The sequence below is a fragment of the Electrophorus electricus genome, chromosome 17, assembly GCF_013358815.1.
Source record: "Electrophorus electricus isolate fEleEle1 chromosome 17, fEleEle1.pri, whole genome shotgun sequence".
NCBI classification, from domain to species: domain Eukaryota; kingdom Metazoa; phylum Chordata; class Actinopteri; order Gymnotiformes; family Gymnotidae; genus Electrophorus; species Electrophorus electricus.
Genome location: NC_049551.1, coordinates 11,744,094 through 11,766,319, shown reverse-complemented (window position 1 = coordinate 11,766,319; position 22,226 = coordinate 11,744,094). Strand labels below are relative to the sequence as shown.

Genomic DNA, 22,226 nt, shown 5'->3' with positions numbered 1-22,226 from the left:
AGTAGTAGAACGACAAATGCGCCCACCATGTTCACGTGTATGGCAGGTGCCGTCTTTTCCATTTTGTATTTGAATGTATGAATAATATCCACTGTACAGAGACCCCACCGCGTGCTGATCGTCATCTTCCTTTTCCTCGCACCCTGAAACCGCTGATTACAGTCTTCCCGCGGGACGAGTGCGCCTCGTTGGAGATCGGGGTATATCTAGTGCTTCAGTCACTTAGGATCAAGACGAGGGCAGGAAATCGTAGCAGACATAAAGCTAAATATATAATTCCTCCTATGCTAGTAATCACGACGTCTAGGCGATTTAAAATGACAGTTTAACCACTCCAAACTCAAAAGACGCTCTGTTAGATGGGGTTACTCTTTGACGGCGGTGGAGCAGGCCACTGCGCCATGGGGTACAGCACCTAATGAGCGCGTGCACCCGCGGCACAGGTCAAGTCATTCAGGCTGACTAGAGTTGAACCGGAAGGAAACAATTCCAACGCCTGGATTACTCACCTGATTATAGCCTACTTTTAATGTAATTGTAACAAACATAAATACATAATTTTATGCTGCCGTAGGTTAATAACCACCTACTAAATCGCCTGTTCAAGTGTACATGTAGTACACATGTAGCCTGGGTGGATCAAACTCCACCGCGCAAATCCCTTATCCCTTCAGTACTACACTACAATACTGTCCTGACTCACCCATCATTTTTGTTCAGAGCTGGGAAACTGATTAAAATTTTGTAATTCGTTAAGGGGGCTCGATTTAAGCCAAGATCAAAAATGAATAATGCAATCGACAGGGAATGATCCACCTTGCGCTGCTCATACCGCGCCTGAAACGTGAGCTGCTATCAGAACATGAGAAACCGCGTTAATTTCCCTTCTATTTACATATGCAGTGAGCCTGCCCTTATGGCACCAGCATCCTGGAAGAAAATCGTTTTTCGTCTTAGCCGAAGTGCATTTCGCGGTTAAACTGATTGGATTCTTGATGAGACCGTCGGGTGGCTCGCGCACTTGAGAGGCGAGGACGCCACGAGCGTTCGGGAGCCAATTCGGTGGCACTGAAGTGATTAAATGCGCTCTCGAGTCCCTGTAACTATCTGAGCACCGGAGTGCGTGCGAGGAACGTAATCAGCGCCGCCTGGGAGAGAATAATAGCCCGCTTCTTTGCTGGAGACCCCGTTGTCACATAAGAGCTCATACTCGTACTGAACCAGGATATCGCCGTTCTTGCATTGTCACGAGACTAGAAGGATGAATAATGGCAGTTCAATCCTAAATAATCTGCATATAAACTAGGCGTAAAATGGGTGCGGAAAGGGCATTACAGAGCATCGTATTAGTACATTTGCACCTTCTGGAAAAGCAGGGAAGGAAAGAAATAAGAAAGCCAGCTGCCTAGGCCCCCTAATAATACTGCGGCTGATGCATTGCCTTCAGTGTTTTGATCTGGGACGTGTTTTGTTGCCATTAAGTCTGAGGTTGGATGAGAGCATGTGAGCCCTGCAAAACGCACGACAGCCACTCCCTGACTCAACCAAGGAGCACACTTTCAATTCGAAAGTTTACAGAGCCAATTTATGCATGTATATTTTCAACGACACAGAAGGAAAAACATTTGGTCTCTCTGCTGCCATCCCGATCGCCTCCATCATAGCAGCTGTAAACAGAGAGAGACGCATAGTAATCCGTTTGATAAATGTAAAGCGAAATGAAGCTATCAGCTGAAAGCAATTTTCAGGCCAGTGTGCGGAGCCAGCGTCTCAGGATTTTCACTCCTCCATCGATCATGAGCCTCTGGTCCAGGCCAAGATACACAATGCCCCCAAATTACAGACATATGGACCTGGGAACAGTGAAAACCTGCCCATTTCCTCTGTCTATGTACTACCTCAAACCTGTTTTTTCAGTCACCCTTGTGTTTTTCTCCATTAGGGATGATGCTATTCAATGCAAAACCTAGTATTGTTCATGCCAGTTTTTACATTAGGCTGAGGTTTTACATTGAAGTCCCCACAAAACCATGAGCTACATTTGCCATGTCCACCAATGTGACCAAATCCACTAGAATGATGTTCCATTTGGGAAAAGAATGAAGTTAATGACTTGAAAGAATAAGCAGCAAAGAGAAGCACAGCAATTTAGTTCTGAGTGAGTCAAAAAAAAAAAGTGTGTGCCTTTTTTATTCCAACTGTAATCCTTACAAACAATAGGAAAACATGTGCATTTTTAGCTCAGCAGCTGTGAATGCGAAACAAATGTTGGCAATGCCTTGTTGTGAACACTCCCGCACCATCCTGTAAAGACCAGAGTTTACATTGACTGCTGCGCTTTCTTACATAAACATAGAGCCTGTGGCATCACTCTGATTAGGAGGAGGACCCCCAAATCACATTAAAACTTCATCTGTCCTCCCATTTGTTTGTTTGAAGACTTGAGGACAGGGTGGAGGGGGGTTTATAGCCACTGGCATGCTAAGGCCACTTTTGTTTATGCATGAGGAAAGCACACAAACATCAACCAAACACCACCTTTGAGATGCCAAATTTTATGACAAAGTTACCCGCATTTCCTTTTTTTTTTTTTTTTTTTTGTAAGGATGTGTCCAGCCAAAGTTATGTTTAATGCACAAGGTCATGGATGCTTGGAAGACTGTCTCCATTAGCCAAGCAGCTCCTTGGTTTTCGTGGCTAACTGCTTGTCAATGTCTGCTGTGTAGCTGTCCGCCATCTGTTGAACCTGCAAGATGGTGTAAGACGACACACAGATGGCAGACATCAGGAATGGCAAGACACTACAGCTTCAACATTGCCTGCTATTGAGCCTTGAGCCATTGACTGTGAGAGGCAGATATTCAGCATGGAAGCATGCGGACAGAGAAACAGCCAGCCTTTTATTTCAGACCCCAACTCTAGTTCTGGAATGCCTAGAAGTGTTAAGTGTTTTGTCCTTGACACACCTGACCCAACATAGTTTCACAGGTTGGAGCCCAGAATCACTAAACCGTGTAGTTCTGGTCTGCTAGAGTGGCATACCCGTTGTTTTTTTAAAAAGCTAATTATATACTGCCACAATACACCAATTTTCATTCACCACTTCTGTTTCTTTAAAACACAATCAAGGTGTTTATACCTGCTTTTCTATCAAGCGGACAGTGTCTTCCGAGACCCCCTCCTTGGCCTTCTTGATGTGGACCAAGGCTTTGGTGCGTACTCTCCTAACAGACTCCTTAGCTTTGTTGCTGAACTCCTTTGCCAGCTTAGCCAGGTTTTCTCTGTGCTCTCGAGTCACCCTGCCAATCACAACAGCACACACATACAGAATTATGCCAGAAAGAATGGCATTTCATATGAAGACCTCATATAAAGAACCATTTTTTTGACAGTGTGGAATAATGAGTTTGATCTTTGCCTCCATTACTGTTCCAGAAAAAGCAGTAGAAATAAAATAAGTAAACAATATGTTGTTTTAAAACAGGCAAATCTTATACTAAAACATCAAAAGCAGATATTTTTTTCAGAACGAACTGAAAAGGGTTCCTGATTAAACTATTTCTTTCCACACAAACTATTTTTTCCAAATTTCTGCCGCAGAAGTGCCCCTCCCCCAGCCTCCTCCTTAATTGCCATTTTGCTATGAGCCATTTGTAAACAGTCCAAGAGCAGAGTCTGTTTACAGAAAACAATGCATGTAATTAGTGATTCCGAGCCAATCAAGCCTTGTGCTCTATTTATACATGCAAATACATGCGAGGAGGCTGTGCTGATTGCGGCTGCTGCGGCTGGCCCTTCCACTTTCTACTGCCAGAGGAGCACCTGCCATCGTCATAGCATCTATTGCAGTAGCGAGGCTTCACAATCAACTAGTTTTGTGGTGTACAGAATAACGGTAGAGCTGTGTGGCTGTTTTGCCTGGCAGGACAGGAGAGGAGTGGTTGGAGGCTACAGAATTTAGCGAGGGCCTTCTCACCTCAAAGAGAGTTGAACTGGGGAAAACAGACTGAAACAAGATATAGCAATGGCTAGGAATTTATTTTTGTAGTACATGTTAAACACCACTGAATTACAAACTTTTAAACCTCAAGCAGCTTACTGTAGTCTGTGGTATAGAAAACCAGAACACAAGCTTAAAAGCAGAGTAGCTTTCCGTATCAAAGTCAAACTAATGTTAATATTTATATAGTTTAATACTATACTATTTATTTCATGCAAAATGTCAAATGTAGAGCGGAAAGGATTGGATTTGATCCTTCATGGCTCCTTGATGATGTTTCATGGAATTGACAATTGTAAATATTGAAGTTATATACACGAGTGAGATATTCCAAAAAAAATAATGATCTTATAAAGTAAAGATGAAGAGCTTGTCAAACAAGTGGACAGAGAGAAGAGACAGGAGAGAAGGTGAAAGTGGTCAGAGAGAAGAGACAGGAGATAAGGTGAAAGTGGTCAGAGAGAGAGGCAGGAGAAGTTGAAAGTGATCGCTGGGTCTCAGCCCCCGGGCACCAGCCACTCACTTGGGAATGGGCACCCTTATGATGGTGCCCTCCACCTCTGGATTCAGTTTCATGCTGCTCTCCTGTAGAGCACGGGTGACTGCTGCAGTGGCCTGAGGATGGACACACACACACACACACACACACACAGAGAGAATTAATGACACGCAGCTGAGTCTGTTGTACCTGATACAAACACTCACAGACCCTTTTCAGTGCATACTACACACATGCATCCATCCTCTAACCTCCATCTAACCTCAGCCCTAGCCCACCAGAGTACCCACACACAAGCTCTTTGATCCAAGGTGAACTGGGCAAAATCTCCCTTTACTGGATCTCTAGAGGGGTGTGTAGAGGGGCGAGGCTCTGTGTGTGTGTGTGTGTGTGTGTGTGTGTGTGTGTGTGTGTGTGTGTGTGTGTGTGTGTGTGTGTGTGTGTGTGTGTGTGTTGAACCCCCGCAGGGCACTGTCAACACATGCTCCTCTGGGACAGGGCTGCGGGGCAGCAGTGCAACCTCGTGACCTCTGGTGACCTGCTCTCCCCACTGGGCACAGTACAGCAGCCTCAGGAGCAGACAGCTGCCAGCACTGTGGTTGCAGTAATAAACTTCTTGAAAGTATTAATAGTTATTAAGAGTAATGGAGAGTGAAGTCTGAATTTGTTTGCTGGAGTGAAGAGGTAAAAGGTGCCCATTCTGGGTACAACAACAACAGCTGTGATATAAGAGAACACAAAAGGTAAGTGATTTAAAAACGCTGCAACTGAGCAGAGTGAACTGAATTCAACATAGTGTAATAATTTGTCAGAGGCAGGGTATATTTTGTGGTTTCTTTCCCAAACTGATACAGAAGTGGTCGGATTCTGCAGAACATCTCGCGATGAATGACACACATATTAGTTTGCCCTGTGAGTTTCATTCACCCCCCCCCCCCCCACCTCCCCCAAACAGCCCAGACTCTTACGGTAATTAAAAAAAAGCTCCTGGTTCTGGTTAACATGTTAAAAATAGTGACAGACCTCTGCGTTTATGATTAAAAATGGGCTGAGACTTCAAAGATCGGTAAAGCTAAAGCAAACACGGCGGTACTAGCTGTGGAGAGCCAAGAGGCAAACGTTCGTTGGTGTTAATGACTGCTCTCTGTGGAGCTCTGCTAACAATAGCCACTGGGGGTTTCCAGCCAGGCTGTACCTTCCCTCGCTTGTTAATGAATGACTGGAAAACAATGGCCTCTCTAGCAGAGGCGTGCATAATGGATTAGAATAATTATAAAGCTGTTTGCTTTTGGGTCTGGCCAGTCACATTGCTGTTTGGGTTTTGCAGGCCTGTTAGGTAAGGGCCAGTTACTATACCAGTGAAGGGCAGTATGAACTTACTCCTTAATGCCATGTAGAGTCCTCGTATTTTACCTTAACTTAAAAAGTGATGAACAGGAAACCAAATAGATTTGCAAGTACCTGATGGTAGTGCAAATCATATTACTGCTCCAGTCAGTATTCAGTGCAGTTTTTTGTTAATCGCAACATACAAAAGTTTACAATATTAAGACAGGCAAAAGACTTAAAAAGTTTGTGCTGCAATGCTGGTTTTTGGGTTGAGCACAGCAATGAAATAAGACCCTCAAGCAGGAGGAACCAAAAGGAAAGCGCATTAATCTCATTTACAGACTTATCTTAGCATCAGGCCACTCTCATTAATAACAGCAGAAAGCTGATATCAGACAGAGTGGACAAGGGTGTCGAAGTAGAAGAAGGAACAAGACAGAAATGTTGGAGGGCTGTGTGTTTACATGAGTGGGTGCGTGTTAGAGAGAGCACACATCAATGCAAGTGTGTTTGCAAGCATGCTTGCGTGTGTTAGAAAGAGCACACATTAACACAGATCCGTGCTGCAGAGGGCAGTGTGCGGTCATTTCCTGATCTGTGTCAGACTCCTGGCCTCTGCTTCAATCGCTCCCTAAGAACAAAGGGCTTCAGCCCCCCTACGATCAATCAATTCCCCAAGACCTGGCTAAGTTGGGTCCACCACACTCAGATTACAGCACAGGATGGGAGTGTGTGAGCGAGTGTGTGCTCTGTGTGTGTTCAGCTCTCATATGCAGCTGCAGAGACTACACTGTCTTTACCTCTGGGTTGCTGGTCATGTTGACCACCATGAGCTGTGATGATTTCATGGAGATCTGTCCAAGTTGGTTTAGAGGGCATTTACCATCCTTGGTGGTCACCAAGATGTGGTCCAGTGCACCTGGAAACAGTCTATTGAGTCAGTACAACAGAAAGGAAGAATGCAAATCACAGCACTACAGTCATCAAAAATACTGAAAAAGGTCATTTAAAGGTCTATTGAAAATGATAATATGTTTTAAATACTATAATTTGACTGGTGGTACTTGAATTATGTGAAGAATTCATTCACCCATGATTCATCTGAGAGGCCATTGCACACAGGTAATAGCATACAACCATTAACACACAACCACCCAACATGGACCAGCAAGATTTCCTATAACAGCAGAATTCATAATATTTCATTTCATAATATAAAAATGTCAGTTACCTTTAACATTTTTCCCATACTGTATCCCAACTAAAACCATTACTAGGCCTAAATCATGGGAAATTTTATTTGGTTGTTTTGTAATAAGGATAGTCCAAAACTCAAAGACACCATATCTTGACTGCATATAAACAGTACAGAGGCTTCATTAACATACAGATGCATACATATGCAGCAACATCCATGAACTGCTTGTACAAAAAGTGCTTGTATCAATTAACATGTTCAATAAATACATTGTCAATTTGAATAGACAAAGAAAAACAATGAGAAATAACTCTCTCTCTCTCTCTGGAGGTGAACAGTTCACTTTCGCCCTCTGCACCTTCTCAAGACTGCAAACAAACGCATCATGCCAGCATGTCTCCTCCCTTCATCTGCCATCCCTCACACACTGCTGCTTCCCCTATTCCCCTCTCCCATGTTGCTTCACCTTCTGACAGTCTCCCAGTTCCTACTCTCATTTTCTCCCGCTCCTCTAATTCTATTATTTGTCTTACCTCTCTCTTCTGCCTGAAAAATACCACATTCTACAATTATTCTTTCTGCACTTTTAGCTTTTCAAGATACACAAGATGGTTTTGCGGATTGCGGATTTCCACCGAAGCCAAGCGTTCGTGAAAAGCGAAAATGTCCACATTTGTACCACTTTCATGACGACTACAGTATTTTCAAAACTTGCCACTTTAATTACAGTTAGTCTAGTCACACGACAGGGTTAACAGAGCAGATGTGGCTTAAAAAGAATCAAACTTCCATTTTGTCATGAGGGAGAGCGCATGCCCCGACAGTGAGCGCAAACTTTGGCTGCCGGTTTTGGATAATGAGTGGACATGCCCTGTAAGACTGTGTCTCTAGTCCCTATCTCTCTTTCCCTCCCACTCTCTCCCCCTCTACCCCCGCCTCTCTCTATGTGCACGCCTAACTCAGTTACCTGGTTCCTCTCACATCTGCTAACGCTTCCATACTACAAGCTGCCATTTCCTCCATTACAAAACGATGAGGATCAACTGAGAGGCTATTAACCGATTGAGCTCTTCCTGGTCATGCCACCACCTCCTGCCCCCTTCAGCGGAAAAGACCAAAGGTCACGCAGAATGCAGAAAAAGAGTGTATTCATCAATATTACAACTTCTCTTCAAAACCAAAGACAATTCTCCAACTCATGGTTCCTTCTCTCAGCAGCTCCTGCTCTGATAAGCATCCTCATAGCATTTCTTTGTCAGACAGCTCCAATTCACCATTTACATCAGCCTACTACCTTAAGATAATTAACAAATCCAGGTGGTTGGAACAAAATCTGGATTTTTAATCTCTGAACCTGAACTGTCCACTGTTTACTGATTTTCCTTGTCTGCTCCAATATGCACAGTCAACAAAAACTATGACAATTAGCTAAGTGTCCAAACAGAGAAAACAGTAAAGCATACAGCGTTGTGGACCTTGAAGCTCTTAGGTTGCCCATCACCAGGTTAAAAGCACACGCCATATGGAAGCCAAGGGCTCGCCTGTGCTCAATTTAAAGCATTCAGAACAATACAAATGTATCAAGAAAACAAAATTCATAATTATCCATATGCAGCCTCAGGGCAAAGTGGGGAGAGGAAGAGTGCAGACAGGTCATCACATTAATCTGCAGGTTTGCCTCCACCTTTCCAGTCAAGGTGACTCTCCAGTCCCCTCCTCCACAACAAAAACACATGCCATAATCAGGCCCAGATGACTATAGTTCCTCCTTTAAAAGAAATGATGTCATACTAGTCCAACTTCTACTGGAGCTCAGAGGCTAGACAGCCCTTCGGGGTAAAACTGCAGAGGTTTGAAGGGACAGCAGAGCGAGTGAAGGAGGAGGAGTGAAATGGTTAATAGGTGACAGAAACGAGCAACGTTCCTGGCGTTGTGACCACTTGTCCGTAATGTCCTCAGCATAGCCACTAGAGACTGGGATGGATTGAGGTAAATAGGTCTGACCTGGATGTACTCAAGGAAGCAGGACCACAAACACGATAAGTGTCCTCACCTCATGGAACAATAGTGAAAGATAAAAATAATTCATGGATGGATCTTTGTATACTGACCCTTGGGGAGGATGCTCCTCTAGCCTTACAAAACATCATTAGCAACTATAAGGTAACCCCTGATGACCTTGTGGAGCCTGTGCACCAGGAGAGGCTGGTCTTCGTGGGATAGAGACATGGCTGGTGTTTGCGTGCTTGTGAAGTACAATCCTGACCTACCTGGCGAGGTTCGGATTCCCAGATTGCGGCTGAAATCCTCCTTCAGTGTGGCCAGCACAGTGGCCATGTCTTCCTGTACCTCCTCCAGGCTGATGATGTCCTCCACCAAAGCAGCATTGATGCTCACTTTGGCTACCTGTCCCTTGGCTTTTGCTGGGGTGGGTATGGGGTGGGGCGCAGTGGAGTGGGTATGGAGGATTAAATATGTTCACTACTGGTTTCAAAGACAGATAGAGAGAAAGAAAGGAACAAAAGGAGTTGCCTGCATGCTGGTAAATGATCACTGCTATTACATATGAAAGCAAGACAAGAGGAATTACCCATGCACTCAAATGCACCACTCCAGTGAACCTAGCAAGCACTGGAGAGGAGAGGAGAGCTTTCTTAAAGAACAAACGCAAGGCCCCCTGCACCCCTATGAGAAGCCCTTTGAAATGGTCCATGGGGCATATGTGTTGTGGCTCAGAGGAAGAGGAGCGATACAGCTGCTCTACTGACCTTTACTTTTCTTTGTGGCGTAATGGCGGACATAACAGGGCGGAGGGATGACAACATGCGGGCAGCCATGTTGTAGGAGAGGAGACACTCTTGTGCTGGTCGCTTGCACCCCTCTTATGAAGGACACTAGAGGTCTTAGCCGACCAGACGCCATATCTTTTACAAAGGACACACTGCACAGCCAAAGGGGAATTACATATCAGACACTGATGCAGATTTTTCTATATATTCATCATGATCTCAAGGTCTAACACCATCAATGATGGTCCTAAGTATTCCCCAGAAACAGGGATGATTATAACCCTAATACAGAATACAACAAACAAAATCAGGGTTCATACAAAGTCAAAGATAGCTTGTTTTTCTCCCTTTTGCTTGGCTGACTTTTTGGCTCATTATCAAGCTTAGGTTATAGCTAATAGAGTGGCAGATAGCAAGCTTCTTGCTAACCTTCTGTAAAAACGTAATGTAATTAATACTCGATACATTAGATATTTTCAACTTAGTTATCATTTACCCTTACCACCAGGGGGCGCATAGCATTTGTGAAACCATTTCTTCATTCAAATTTTAGGAGATCCTCTTTTAGGTACAATCATTTGGATTGCGAGCTCCAAAGTACAGCTAACCAGACAAATGTAATTCTAATGGGAGCTAATCATAGCTATACGCACTATGATTAAGTATTATAAACCTATTTAAGAACAGCCCATGTCCTCTTTAAGCGGCAAGTATCATCCCAGCCAAAATAAAACCTTGCTTATTGTTTTCAGAGTGGCAGCCGGTGAGATGGGTCAGGGCCCGTGTGTTTTTACAGTTGTATGCCATCACGTCAGTGATAGGTAGGTAGACAGCACGGATCTAAAAGCAGTCGCTCCGTCTTCTATCACCAAAACAAGCACGCGTCGCGATTTTTATCAGGTCTCGTTGACGGCGTGTGGTGGCTTCAATGAACAGCTGCTGCGGTTGAAAGCAGATCAAAACGGGAAAAGGTGACTCTAACAAGTGTAGCCGTCTAGCGAGAGAAGAGGAGAAGACAGAACGGGCATGATGGCAGCTTTTAGAAAGCATACGAAGCGGAAAAACGGTTTCCCAGGTGGTCTACACATCTCTGACAGGACGGGACAAGAGCAGCTGGCGCGACTTGATTGTCCGAGATCGCCTCATGAAAGGAGTGTCTGCAGTTCAATCCGCTATGTCCTTATCATAGGTGATAAGACGATGTTGCATATTAATACCAGACAAACGTGGTTGTGACAGTAGGTCCACCAGAAGAAATGTCTCAAAAGTTGTCGGTGGCCATCGCAGACATAATATAGTAGATGCAAGGACAGCTTTGAAATGAGCCAACATTCCTTAACAGAAAAGTACATAAACATTTTCATTTTATGGGCATTCAAAGGAATCATTCACACACCTAAGGTTATCTAGCTAGAATATGATGGTAGATATTTAATGGCAGATTGTTCCGTGAAGTATATACATTAAACTGTGATTGGTCAATTTAGAATTCGTGCATATAATGTTCCATAGAATATTGGAACACATTCTTTTTACGTTCCTAGCCATGTCGCTATGTTGTGGCTAACTAGCTAAATATAAAAATCTAACTATGAAACGTACTCTATCCTTTAAGATTTACATTCGTCTGTAACCATGTAAAGCGATTATACTTCGACTATTTAAAGTCACGTTTCCAATAACTATAAAATGTAATTATTAGAGTTTAAAAAATGAGGCAAGGCTTTGCTAGGCATCTAGGTGAGTTAACTAGTTAGCTAACCTAGCTAGCTATATACTGTACGATGCTAACACGCTTCTGGATAGATGGCTAGCTAGCTAGTTGGAACCACACCGTAACGATATTTAAGACAAATGAATTAATGTGCATTTACTCTACTCATACAGGCAAACTTACCCAAATGTATAGGCCAATGTACACTAATTCAAAATACAAGTCGTCCAGTGTTACACGTGCAAATGTCATCAGAAATGTTTGTGTTACACGTCATCGCATAAAGCCGTAAACGTCATTTGATTGCGTCTTTCTTGTTGTCTTTCTAGCGTACCTAGCCTATGTTAGCTGGGTTAGCAAGTAGTCAGTCGTGGTTTATAGGTAGCTAGGTAAACGATATGATTTGTTTTTGAGACATTAATAGTCGCGAGTTTAAAAAAAAATAAGGAAGATTGTACGGTAAGTGAAAATAAATTTACTCGCAACAGACGGTGGTTATCTAGCCAGATAGCCTACCTAACATTAGCTACATAACGCTAGCTAGCTAGATCCTGGCAAATAACGTTTGCTACATTTTGCTAACTAAATAACATATGTTAGCTAACGCTACATAAGAAGTATTTGTTGAAGTTTGATTTAGTTGGCTATTTAGCTATCTAACTAGTTAGCTTGTACCGAGCTACGTTAAACACGTTTCTTCAACGTCATAAAGTAATAACATTTATGAGAAGTTGGTTAATATTTGCTACATAACTAACTAGCTGTAATGTTGTCAAGCGCAGAATTTGCCCTGTACTGATCTTTTAAGGTAACTACACACCTTGCTAGCATGGAATCGTGCATAGAAACGATGTTCAGTCCCTCGTTATTCTCGTATTTTTAAAGAAAAAAAAGTGAAAGTTGAGAGGTATGTGATTTTGCAAATCTCAGAGTAGCTCTCATAGTGTTCTGACGGTGTATGTATGTGTGTGTGAGTGTGTGAAAACTTAAAGATGGTGTATGGAGCATTTTAAAGAAATTGAATATATAACTTTCTCTTTTCAGGAGCCCAATGCAGTCAGCTGCAGAAACGGTGGAGAATGCCTCCATACTTTCAAGTGGGTCATCACAGGAAGGACATCGTCTGTGGATTGGCAACATTGATCCTAAAATCACAGAGTGAGTACCTCACCCATATGGCTGCCTCAGCCCCTTGTGGGCAGGCCTGTGCGCCTGGAAACATGATTGATTAGCTTGTTGTGTATGTGTTTGGTGCTGGAGAATGAGCAGATGACAGCAGAGTGTGTGAAAGAGAGCCATTCCAGCATCAAAACCTGCTTTGCTTAGTGGCTTCTGCCTCTTCCAACTCACCTGGCATGTTTATTCTGTCAGCCTGTAGCCGCTGCTCAAGGTAGTGGGGGGAAGGAGAGAGGAATCGAGGGAAGAAGAAAGAAAGAAAGAAAAGGAGAAATGTCACACTTTGAGAGAGAGCTGCTGGAAAATGTACAGCTTGCCTGGGCTGGTGTCTAGACAGGCGTTTCCTTCCCCCACGACCTGTTGCTTTTCTTTAAATAACGTGCTTGAATGAGAACAGCAGCAATACCCATGGCCTGGTGTATGGGAAGATTAATTGGTTCACATGTACTCAGTGTTTGTTGTAGCAAGCTCCATTTCAGAGTCAGGGCACACAGAGCACTGCAAATCCTGCTGGGTGAAGTCAATGCTCACCTAACGTCTTCTTTTTTTTTTTCCTCTGAGGTTTCCAAATAAGTGGATAATTGAAAGCACTATTAGTTGTGGAGTGTGAGTGCACTTGTAATTTCTCCACTGTAGCTATGTAGGCTGGGCGTCATGGTGATTGATGGGAATGTAGAGGATATGAGGTAGAAGCTGAGAGTGACACAAGGCGATTGGTCGCCACTTGAAAAAGGGAGGTTATACTGGAGCACAGCTCTCCTCAGGGTCTCAGCAGGATAATGCTGCATATGAGAGGCCACAACTAACATAAATTGAGTGCCATTAGACAAACACACACACACACACATACTTTTGCCTCTTTTTTTTTTATGAGTATAACTAATGTTACCATTGTAAATAATTATCCCCATAAAACGATACATTTGAACAATAGTAAATCTTCCTTCTTTCCATGTGTTCCAACTCTAAGGCAGTTACTTAGAAGGGCATTGCCAGGGCTCCATGAGAAACCAGACTGTTAAAATCGCTCACACTGCCTGTCATTCTTCCCCTACACACACTTTCCACTTTACCACCTCTTGCTCCACTCCATCACCTCACTCCCTTCTGGGGCTACTGAGCAAAGAACTGCAGCTCTTGGCAGAAAAAAATAATTTGGCCCAAAAAATCCTTTTCTGCAACACGCATACCTTCCACAGGAGTTAAACACTTTCATAGGGCATTGGTAGTTCATTGGTTAAGGCACTTTGGATAAAAGCGTCAGCTAAATACCGTAAATGTCCCCTTTCATATTGTAGTTGTTGTCATATGTCGTCACAGTTTGTTTGCACTGTATTTTCAAATGACATTTCAACCATATTTTATTCTGTAGGAAGAATGACCACAAACTAAACTATGGCAGCAGTTCACCTGTTGATGTGACCTCAGGTGCTGAGGGAATGTTGGGTTGTGAGAAAGGCATTAGTTCCTTAGCTGTCTGTTTTGATACTATCGCTAAACCTCACCAAGCTCACATTTCAGGCATATTTCTGTTCTCCTCACTCATGCACATGTCTTCAGCCAAACAAAAACACTCATTTACCTCTCAGGACCGTTATTTTTCCCTACAGTTTTCCTTCTTCCCTTTCCAACACTGCTCCGTCAAACAGGAGCTCCTGTCGCAGCTAAACACAGGTACGTTGATGTATCTAAGCTTCACAGGGGGTTGCTTAGAGGCTGGTGACGGCGTCCACATGTGCTGAAGGCAGTTTGTGCCTCTGCTAAGCATTGTCCACATGAGGGGTAGGTGAGAGGGGACAGGAGGCCACTTCCACTTAAATGGCAAACACTGAGGAAGGAGACATTTCACAGGACTCAAGAACATAAGATGACGTGTCTGAGTAGTGCTGGTGTTGCAGTGGTTCCCAGTTGCTATCCTGGAGCGTAGCCTAGTGTTTTCTGTGTAGCCACCCATTTCCCACAAGTCTAATGTTCAAGCTCTTCATGAATGGAATGGGACATGTAGGAGGAATCCATATTGAACTGTTATTGCACAGGTACTAATGAACTGGGAATGGAAAATAATGCCATGTTGACTTGTGATTTTTCTCTTTACGTCTCCCTGGCTTTTAACATCTCATTCAGCCCTTACCTCAGTACCCCGCAAGCACCAGTTGGTAGTGAATGGTCACAGGTCAGTGGGATAGCAGGCCTCTTGTTCCTTTGGCTCAGGCGCATGTCTTGCTTTTGCTATCAAAGATAACAACATTTTGAAGTGCTGACCAGATGAATGCCACAGGTTGTGGTTGTGTATCAGGCCTCCACCAATTCATCAATCCCCGCTCTGTCCGGAAGACCTTGCAGTTGGGGCTTGAGTGGGTGGAGTCTGGGAAAGTGCGAAATGCATCTCTGAGTGAAAGCTCTTGGGAGAAGAAGGGAAAACATTAAGACAGCAGCCAGGACCCCCAGTTCTACCTCAGCTCCTGCCATTCCAGGAATAAAAATAACTACAAACCAATCCGAAACAATAAAGCCAGATGACTTTAAACAAAAAACACAACAAAACAACAACAGTTTACATAAATGTGGTTGCGGTGGCATTTTCTTTCTACATTGTTTTCCTAATAGTTTTCGATACACACATGCACGCACGCACACACACACACACTTTACCACATTAACAGTGTTATGTTTTATAAATGAAGTTTGAATTGTGTGCTGCTGTTACTCATTGGTTGTGTTTGGATGCACTGTGCAGTGATACTGGTAAAACACTGACATTTTGTTTAGTTCAAGCAAACTACAACACATGGCTTCCCACTGCATGGTAGAATGAGTCTCCAGGTGCCTGAAGATCAGTGCTGTGCCAAATATGGATGCTTTGTTTGTATTAGCAACACGTTATCAGCTTGGACTGAATTGAGCAGCAAAAGTGAGTGATGCACTACAGGTGAAGAAACACAATCTCTTTAGGTTTTCTTGATAAGTCCACCTTTATTGGTAATGACAGATGATGTAAAACCGAGGAAACAGGAGTAGAAATCGATGAGATTGACTGTCCAGCATGCTGATTCCATGCTTTAGTGCCTGTCAGTACCATCTTCATGCTATTTTGGAAGCGCTAGTTTGTTCTGAGCACCCTGTGATTAGACACGTGTTGAGTGTATTTTTTTGTTTGTTTGTTTTCTTTGCATGAAAGATGAATGACTTGGGTTCTTGTTGAATGTTTTATTCTTTGAATGTTTGTTTATTCTTTCAAAATATTTTAGTGCAAGGACAAAGTGAAAATCCTAAATATCTTTAATATAAAAAGCAGCACTGCTATTGAATGGAATGGAATTGTTTGAATGCAGAATTAATACCTTTTTATCTATAATTACTTCAGAATGTACAATAAAAGCATTGGAACAGTACTACTTGGTAGTTCATTTTTGTTGTACTTTAGTTTTTTGAAATGTTTTTGAACATGTACATGTGTAAAAGTTTGCATTCCATTCTTTTATCTACATTTGACCCAAATCTGTTTTGTACTGTGATTCTAATTAATCCAGCAATGCAATGTAAATGCTTGGAGCAGTTAAGACTGTTTTGTTCTCTGTAACCATATTATTCGACTCTGACAGTTATAATATGGGAGTAGAGCATGAGCTGTCGTGTCAGCTACACCCAGATTATCCCGTTTCTCCCTCTATATGAGGAAAGTGAAGTGTCTTCAGACCATGTACAGCATGGTCAGATTAAGGGGTGTTTAAGGACTGTAAAATGAACAAAATCTACTGGCTTTGTTCAGGTCAAAAATGGAAAAGGGTTGGGTTTTGGAGATTTCCCTTGTCTCCTATTGAGCATTAATTTGTCGATCAACAATGTGGTTTTGTAACTGTTCATAGTTGTAGATGTTTGTTTGGAATCAAACTCCAGTGGGAATTCTGACTTCCTGTGTTTTATATTTTCATTGTCCTCATGCTGTATCCTTTGTATTGTGTGAATAAAAGATTTACTGCAGCTAAAAAGGTGTAAAGAGACCTGTCATTCTAATCAAGCCCATCTGTGGAAGGATTGTGATTTCACACCGAGGATCCTTCCCCTGTGGGCTTGGTTACTGTTTTATTGCTCTATCATCATGCAGATGCTCATAAATAAGTTGCCTAACCTATATATACTCCAGTATTTTTTTTCTGCAAAGTTTATGCATATTTTACACATTGGAAAGACCTTGAATGTGCCAAATTTAATCAATCAGATTAGTTTCTAAACCAAATCCTGCTTAAAATCTATTAAATTGCTCTAAACTGATACTGCCTTTTTTTGAATGATTCTTTTTAGGTATCACCTGGTGAAGCTCCTGGAGAAGTTTGGAAAAGTGAAGCAGTTTGACTTCCTGTTCCACAAGTCAGGACCTTTGGAGGGCCAGCCCAGAGGATACTGCTTTGTCAACTTCCACACCAAAGAGGTTCTGCTTCACTTTCCCCATGTTTATAGAGGTCTCTAGTCTTTGCTGAATGCCAATTATATTACACACACTATATTTCCTCTACTAGAGGCCTGGGAGCTTGAGGGTCCTACATAATATCTTAGCTGGGAAGCACTGTGCCTTCAATTTCCACATCTTTTCTAGCTCTTCTCTCAGCTTTTGGTATTTTTGGAGCTTTTCATGTTCCTTTGTCCTCATGTTGCAGTATCTTGGGATTGCTGCATTTATCACTATGGCCTCTTTTGCTCTTTGTCCATCACTACTATGTCCGGTTGGTTAGCAATTACCATTTTGTCCAAATGGATCTGGAAACGTTTAAAAAAAAATAAATAAATAAATTGTGTGTGTGTGTGTGTGTCTGAAGACCACATGCAGGGTTTTATGTAATGTATTAAAATACTTAAGTTTGACTTAAGTATGCATCATTTGCTAGTGCGTATACATTATACATGGACCACTGTCAGAAAAGATGTAATTTGCTATCTAAAAAGCAGTATGTGCAAGGCCACATCAAAACAAATGAATAGTGAGAGTTCTTTTCATCTTGGGTAATTGGCTGTTCTCCTACTCAGGAGGCAGAACGAGCCATACAGTGTTTGAATGGAAAGCTGGCATTGTCAAAGAAGCTGGTGGTGCGTTGGGCCCATGCACAGGTAAAGGTGAGTCTAGTAAAGTGTTAGAGAAACACTAGGGTTAAAGGTGAGTCTCTTACAAACAATTAGTGAAACACTAGCAGATAATGGTGAAGTTGTTTGTTTTTTCCCTCCCAGTAGACACTTACATTTACCTGCTAGTATTTTATTAGCAGTGTAATAGTAGCAGGTAATAGTAAAAGCCTCATTGTAGTAGTTAGGCTTAAACTTTTATCCCATTTAAAGCAGTTTCACTGGTTATAACTGCGGTCATTGCTTCTGCATGGGGTGGATCAGAAAGAAAATAGAAGCTACCGTGGAGTTTGAGTTGGATAGTTGCCACTGGCTTAGACAGCAGCAGTAGCTGGTCTGTGTGCTGAGGATGCCCATGCTGCAGACCGAGAGGCACTCCTCCACAGAGCCTGAACCCTAACAATAGGCAGCTGTTGCTGGGAGAGAGGAAATCCTGTATGGTTGAAAATCTTGCCCCTCCCACGCTCCCCTCCCCCATACCCACCATCCCTCTTCCCAGTCTTAGCAGAGTGGGACACCAGGCTAGGGTCAAGGTTAACAGGACAGACTTGTTGACAACAAGCGGGATGCATTGCTGGGCCAGTGGAAAGCGCATATGCGGGTGTTGGGTTGCAGTCTGCATTTTAACATGCCAGTAGGGGTTATTGAGTCTTTATCTCTCTCTGAGCATAATGTTGGAATTAGTTGGGTTGGGACTTCACTTATGCCACACTTTTTGGTGCCTCATTATTGGCTGTCAGATTCTTTAAACTGGAGTGTCTCATAACTGTTCCCCAGACACATTAGACATATTATCTGAAAACACCTAATAAGTAATACAGTCTGAGCGACATCACTATTGTTTATGGTTAATGAAGAGGTGCAAGAAGAGAGGCGCTTTGTCCTCCATTTAAGCAAATGTTTAACTTTGGCAAAATCCAGCTTGATTTGTATATTTATTGTTTTTATAAATCCGCATTTAACTTTTCAAAGATTTAAGTTTTAGTATGAATTTAAGGATTTCGTGCAGTTTTAAAATGATCTGTTCCAGTCATATATTGTTGGGGTACTTCTATAATATTGCTGACAATATTTTGTCTCATTTTGTGTATTATTGATCAGCTGTCTTTCTTTCATGCTTATTTTCAGTCTTGAGATGATAACTGCAGTTTGGGTTAAGCAGGCTTTCTTGTTCTTCTCATTACAGGTTCACAGGGCAAACTGCAGGATTGCCACACTTAGGCAGTTTGGAGAGGAAGAAGCACACAGCCCAAGGCTGTGATGATCAGCTTCTCCCATACTGCCTCAGAGTGGGGATTTGCCCAGTATGCCTGAGTGTAAGGTGGAATGCACAGGCTTCTGTCAGTTATGGCCACTGCACTCCTCTCTCTGCCCTGCAGGTTGATTCCCCAGTCTTTTGATATATGTGAGCTGTCCTATATTGCATGTCTCACAGACGACTTCCCTGTGTCCTCTACCCCCTCGGTGTGTGTTCTCTTTTCAGAGGTTTGAGCCTTATAGGGGGGACAAGAACATGCCTGCCAGCTTGGAACCTTCATCGAGTGAAGCTGAGGAGCTGCCCACCTCTCTGAGGTTCTGCAGGTTTCTTTTAGATTTAAACCATGTCTCCTGTTCCTCCTGCCCTAGTGATCCTGCCACTCTTCCCCTCTCCCTCTGCTGCTCCTGCTCTTTCTCTTGCTCTCCCATGCACACATTCCAGTAGAAAACAAACAAGCAGTTTGCTCCAGTACCACGGCACTAGTTGTATGTCACGGTTATTTCCTTGAGACTGGTTGGCAAAATTGATGGAAGGTTTACCCCTTCAAAATGGGTGTAACATCAACAGGGCCTGTGTGCACCAAAGTAAAACATTAATTCTGTCTTGCTCTGTGTTTTTTATTGAAAGTGTGAGTGCAAAGATCAGGGCCATCGAAGCCAAGCTGCAAATGATGGAGGAAAATGCAGATGAAGAGTATTCAGGACCTTCTGCATACCTCTACAACAAACCCCCTGATAAGAGGGACAAGAGGCCCCAGCCGTATAACAGGCCCTTCCGCAGATACAGGAGATGATGGTCACTCGCAGTCTAGTCCGCTTTCCTGGTGTACCTGTGCTGAGGACATCCACAAGATATGCTGTGAACTTGTACACCAAGTCCTTATTTTTATGGCCAAGATCAGGACTTTAATTTCTGATTGAGAAGGAGAGTGTGAGTTATGAAAACATATGTGCTGACCCAGAAGAGGAGAATTACACCCAGCACCCCTTCACCCATCCCATGTGAAAAACATTTGTGTAACTGGTGTGAGCAGTATAATACATGTCTCCAGTGACTTTCTTGTTTGTTTGTTTGTTTGTTTTTAATTGATGATGAAAAGTGGATTTCTTTTTTTTAAAGTTTTGTATGTTTTGTACCTTCAATTGAAAATGCTGAATCTTGTTCCCTCCTGAAATTGATATTCACACAGAACTGACCTTATCTAATCAGTGTGACCCAATATTGGTGTGTTCTTTTAAACTGTACCTTGCGTTGTAATCCTGAATTGCCTGAAGGTGTGTTGTACTTTATATTGTGAGGATGAAAATGTAATGATTTGTAATTGTATTGAAATTTACCCTTTAGACTAGGTATATTTTGTACAGATGGAGCACAGCATATGGCACAAAAGTGCCATAATCAAGTAGTTGTTTAGCTGTTGATTTATTCAAACTTAATTTTAGCCTCAACCTTCTTTAAAAGGGCTTTGTGGACGTGAACTTGGGAGGAAGAGGCGTGAGTGGTAAAAGCCAAGACATTACCAGGCTGTTGACGGCTTTGTCGCTGTTGTGTGTTGGCCTAACATATGTAAGTTCGGCAATATTTTGATAGCTTTTGCGCTCTATATTGTACTCAAAAGGATTAAAAACTTCAGAACAAACTCACTTCACCTTATTTTCTCCATGTCGATTTGGAATTGCTTAGTTATGACAACTGTTCTCCCCGTTGACGCTGGATAAATGTTAGGATTATTTTTCGAACTGGGACAGCTGTGTGTTTTGGTAAATGCTGCTTTCTCCCAGTACGTTTCAGTGGCTGGAGTTGTGATCTATGCAATTAGCCGACTGTTCGATAATCATGGCAACACTCAGTGTATACCGGCTGCCCTCTCCCGAGTTAACGTTAGATTTTTACGCGAAGCCTTACGTCAACCATTCCCGGTTTTTTATGTTTGTTTTTTTTTTTGCGTGGTTAGACTCGGTCATTCACGCACCGGTGCTGATATTGTACATCATCTCAATTTCTTTAGGGTCCCTTCAAGCACGGAGAAGACGAGTCGTTTTCAGAACTACTGAAAGGCGTTCTGTCCCTGCAGCACACGATAATAACCGTTTAGACAGCTGACCGTCAGTTGAAGCAAATTGCAGCGAATAAGGTTTGCGAGTCTGAAAATGATGCACGCAATATATCTACGTTGCATATGTAAATTCCGTAGTCTATACCCGTTTGAGCTAACCATAACGCCTAAAGAGTCCTCGGGTGCCAAACTATAGTAGGTTAATAGCACGAGCGGTAAATAGGAAAAATAAGTGTTTCCAAATAAGTAACTTAAGGTTGCAATCACGTACCTGTACGGAGTACAAGCATGTATACCGATGGCTCGCTCTCCCTTTATGCAGAAACCTTGTGTAGGCCTTTTTCACTGCCCCTGATATGGTGTATGTGAGAGACACAAGGCCTCCTAGAGCTTCAGAAGCACTTTGCTTGCACAGCTGACGGACCTCTGTCAGACACCTCCAGTTTCTCTGGAAAGCGTGTGTATTTATGTACTTTATATACATATAATACCCGTGTGTATGCTGAAGCAACTTTTATTTTTCCTGCGGAGTGCTATAAATTTTCATTTCGGTTCAGAAAATAAAGAAGATTAAAAGGAAGTAGCACGTTACCAAGCTAGATCAGCCGTCCAGTACTAAAATATATCGATTGTTTTCTCAGGGTGCAATAGAGTGTCGCATATTTCGCAACAAACAACACTGGTAGCTGTTTGAAGTCTTTAAAAGGACCCAACCAATTATATGGGTGGTATTAAAAATTCTATGCTAATTAAAGTTTTGACACACATGAATTTGTAACAGGAGGCAGTGTAGGTAGTTAATCTAATAGTTAAGCGCATTGTGCATTAAACTACATCTTCAAGTTCTCAATCTGAACAAAGGCGTACACGTTAATAATCAATAATAATAATCAATAATAATAAAAATAATAATAATATAATAATAATAATAATAATAATAACCACAACAGCACAAATCATTGTTGTTTAGTATGATATTTTTTGGTGTACCTTTGCGGGAACTTTATGGTACAGAGGATTTATCAGCTTCTGTTCTGTATTGTAGATTAATTAAAACACGGACGATCGAAATAATAAACTGATTAATTATTA

At 42.4% G+C, this 22,226-nt stretch overlaps 2 protein-coding genes across 6 annotated transcripts; one reads left to right on the top strand and one right to left on the bottom strand.

The window, feature by feature from the left end:
• Positions 1-2,147: 2,147 nt before the first annotated feature.
• Positions 2,148-12,375, bottom strand: mrrf (mitochondrial ribosome recycling factor). Of its 4 annotated transcripts, XM_027007469.2 has the most exons (8): positions 11,713-11,801; positions 11,033-11,149; positions 9,795-9,967; positions 9,297-9,449; positions 6,629-6,747; positions 4,524-4,615; positions 3,140-3,299; positions 2,148-2,746 (listed from the first exon to the last, which is right to left on the bottom strand). In XM_027007469.2, the coding sequence occupies exons 3-8, from the start codon at positions 9,946-9,948 to the stop codon at positions 2,669-2,671; spliced, it is 756 nt and encodes a 251-aa protein (XP_026863270.1). In that variant the 5' UTR covers positions 9,949-9,967; positions 11,033-11,149; positions 11,713-11,801; the 3' UTR covers positions 2,148-2,668. The 4 variants fall into 4 exon arrangements, with proteins under 4 accessions (XP_026863270.1, XP_035391308.1, XP_026863260.1 ...); XM_035535415.1 differs by lacking the exons at positions 11,033-11,149; positions 11,713-11,801 and adding an exon at positions 12,350-12,375; XM_027007459.2 differs by lacking the exon at positions 11,033-11,149 and having other exon boundaries at positions 11,713-11,811.
• Positions 11,839-20,721, top strand: rbm18 (RNA binding motif protein 18). 2 transcript variants are annotated; one of them, XM_027007491.2, is made up of 6 exons: positions 11,839-11,988; positions 12,574-12,687; positions 17,008-17,134; positions 17,728-17,808; positions 19,304-19,392; positions 19,706-20,721. In XM_027007491.2, exons 2-6 carry the CDS (start codon positions 12,581-12,583, stop codon positions 19,869-19,871), a joined length of 570 nt encoding a protein of 189 aa, XP_026863292.1. In that variant the 5' UTR covers positions 11,839-11,988; positions 12,574-12,580; the 3' UTR covers positions 19,872-20,721. The 2 variants fall into 2 exon arrangements, with proteins under 2 accessions (XP_026863292.1, XP_026863284.1); XM_027007483.2 differs by having other exon boundaries at positions 17,728-17,814.
• Positions 20,722-22,226: the final 1,505 nt, after the last annotated feature.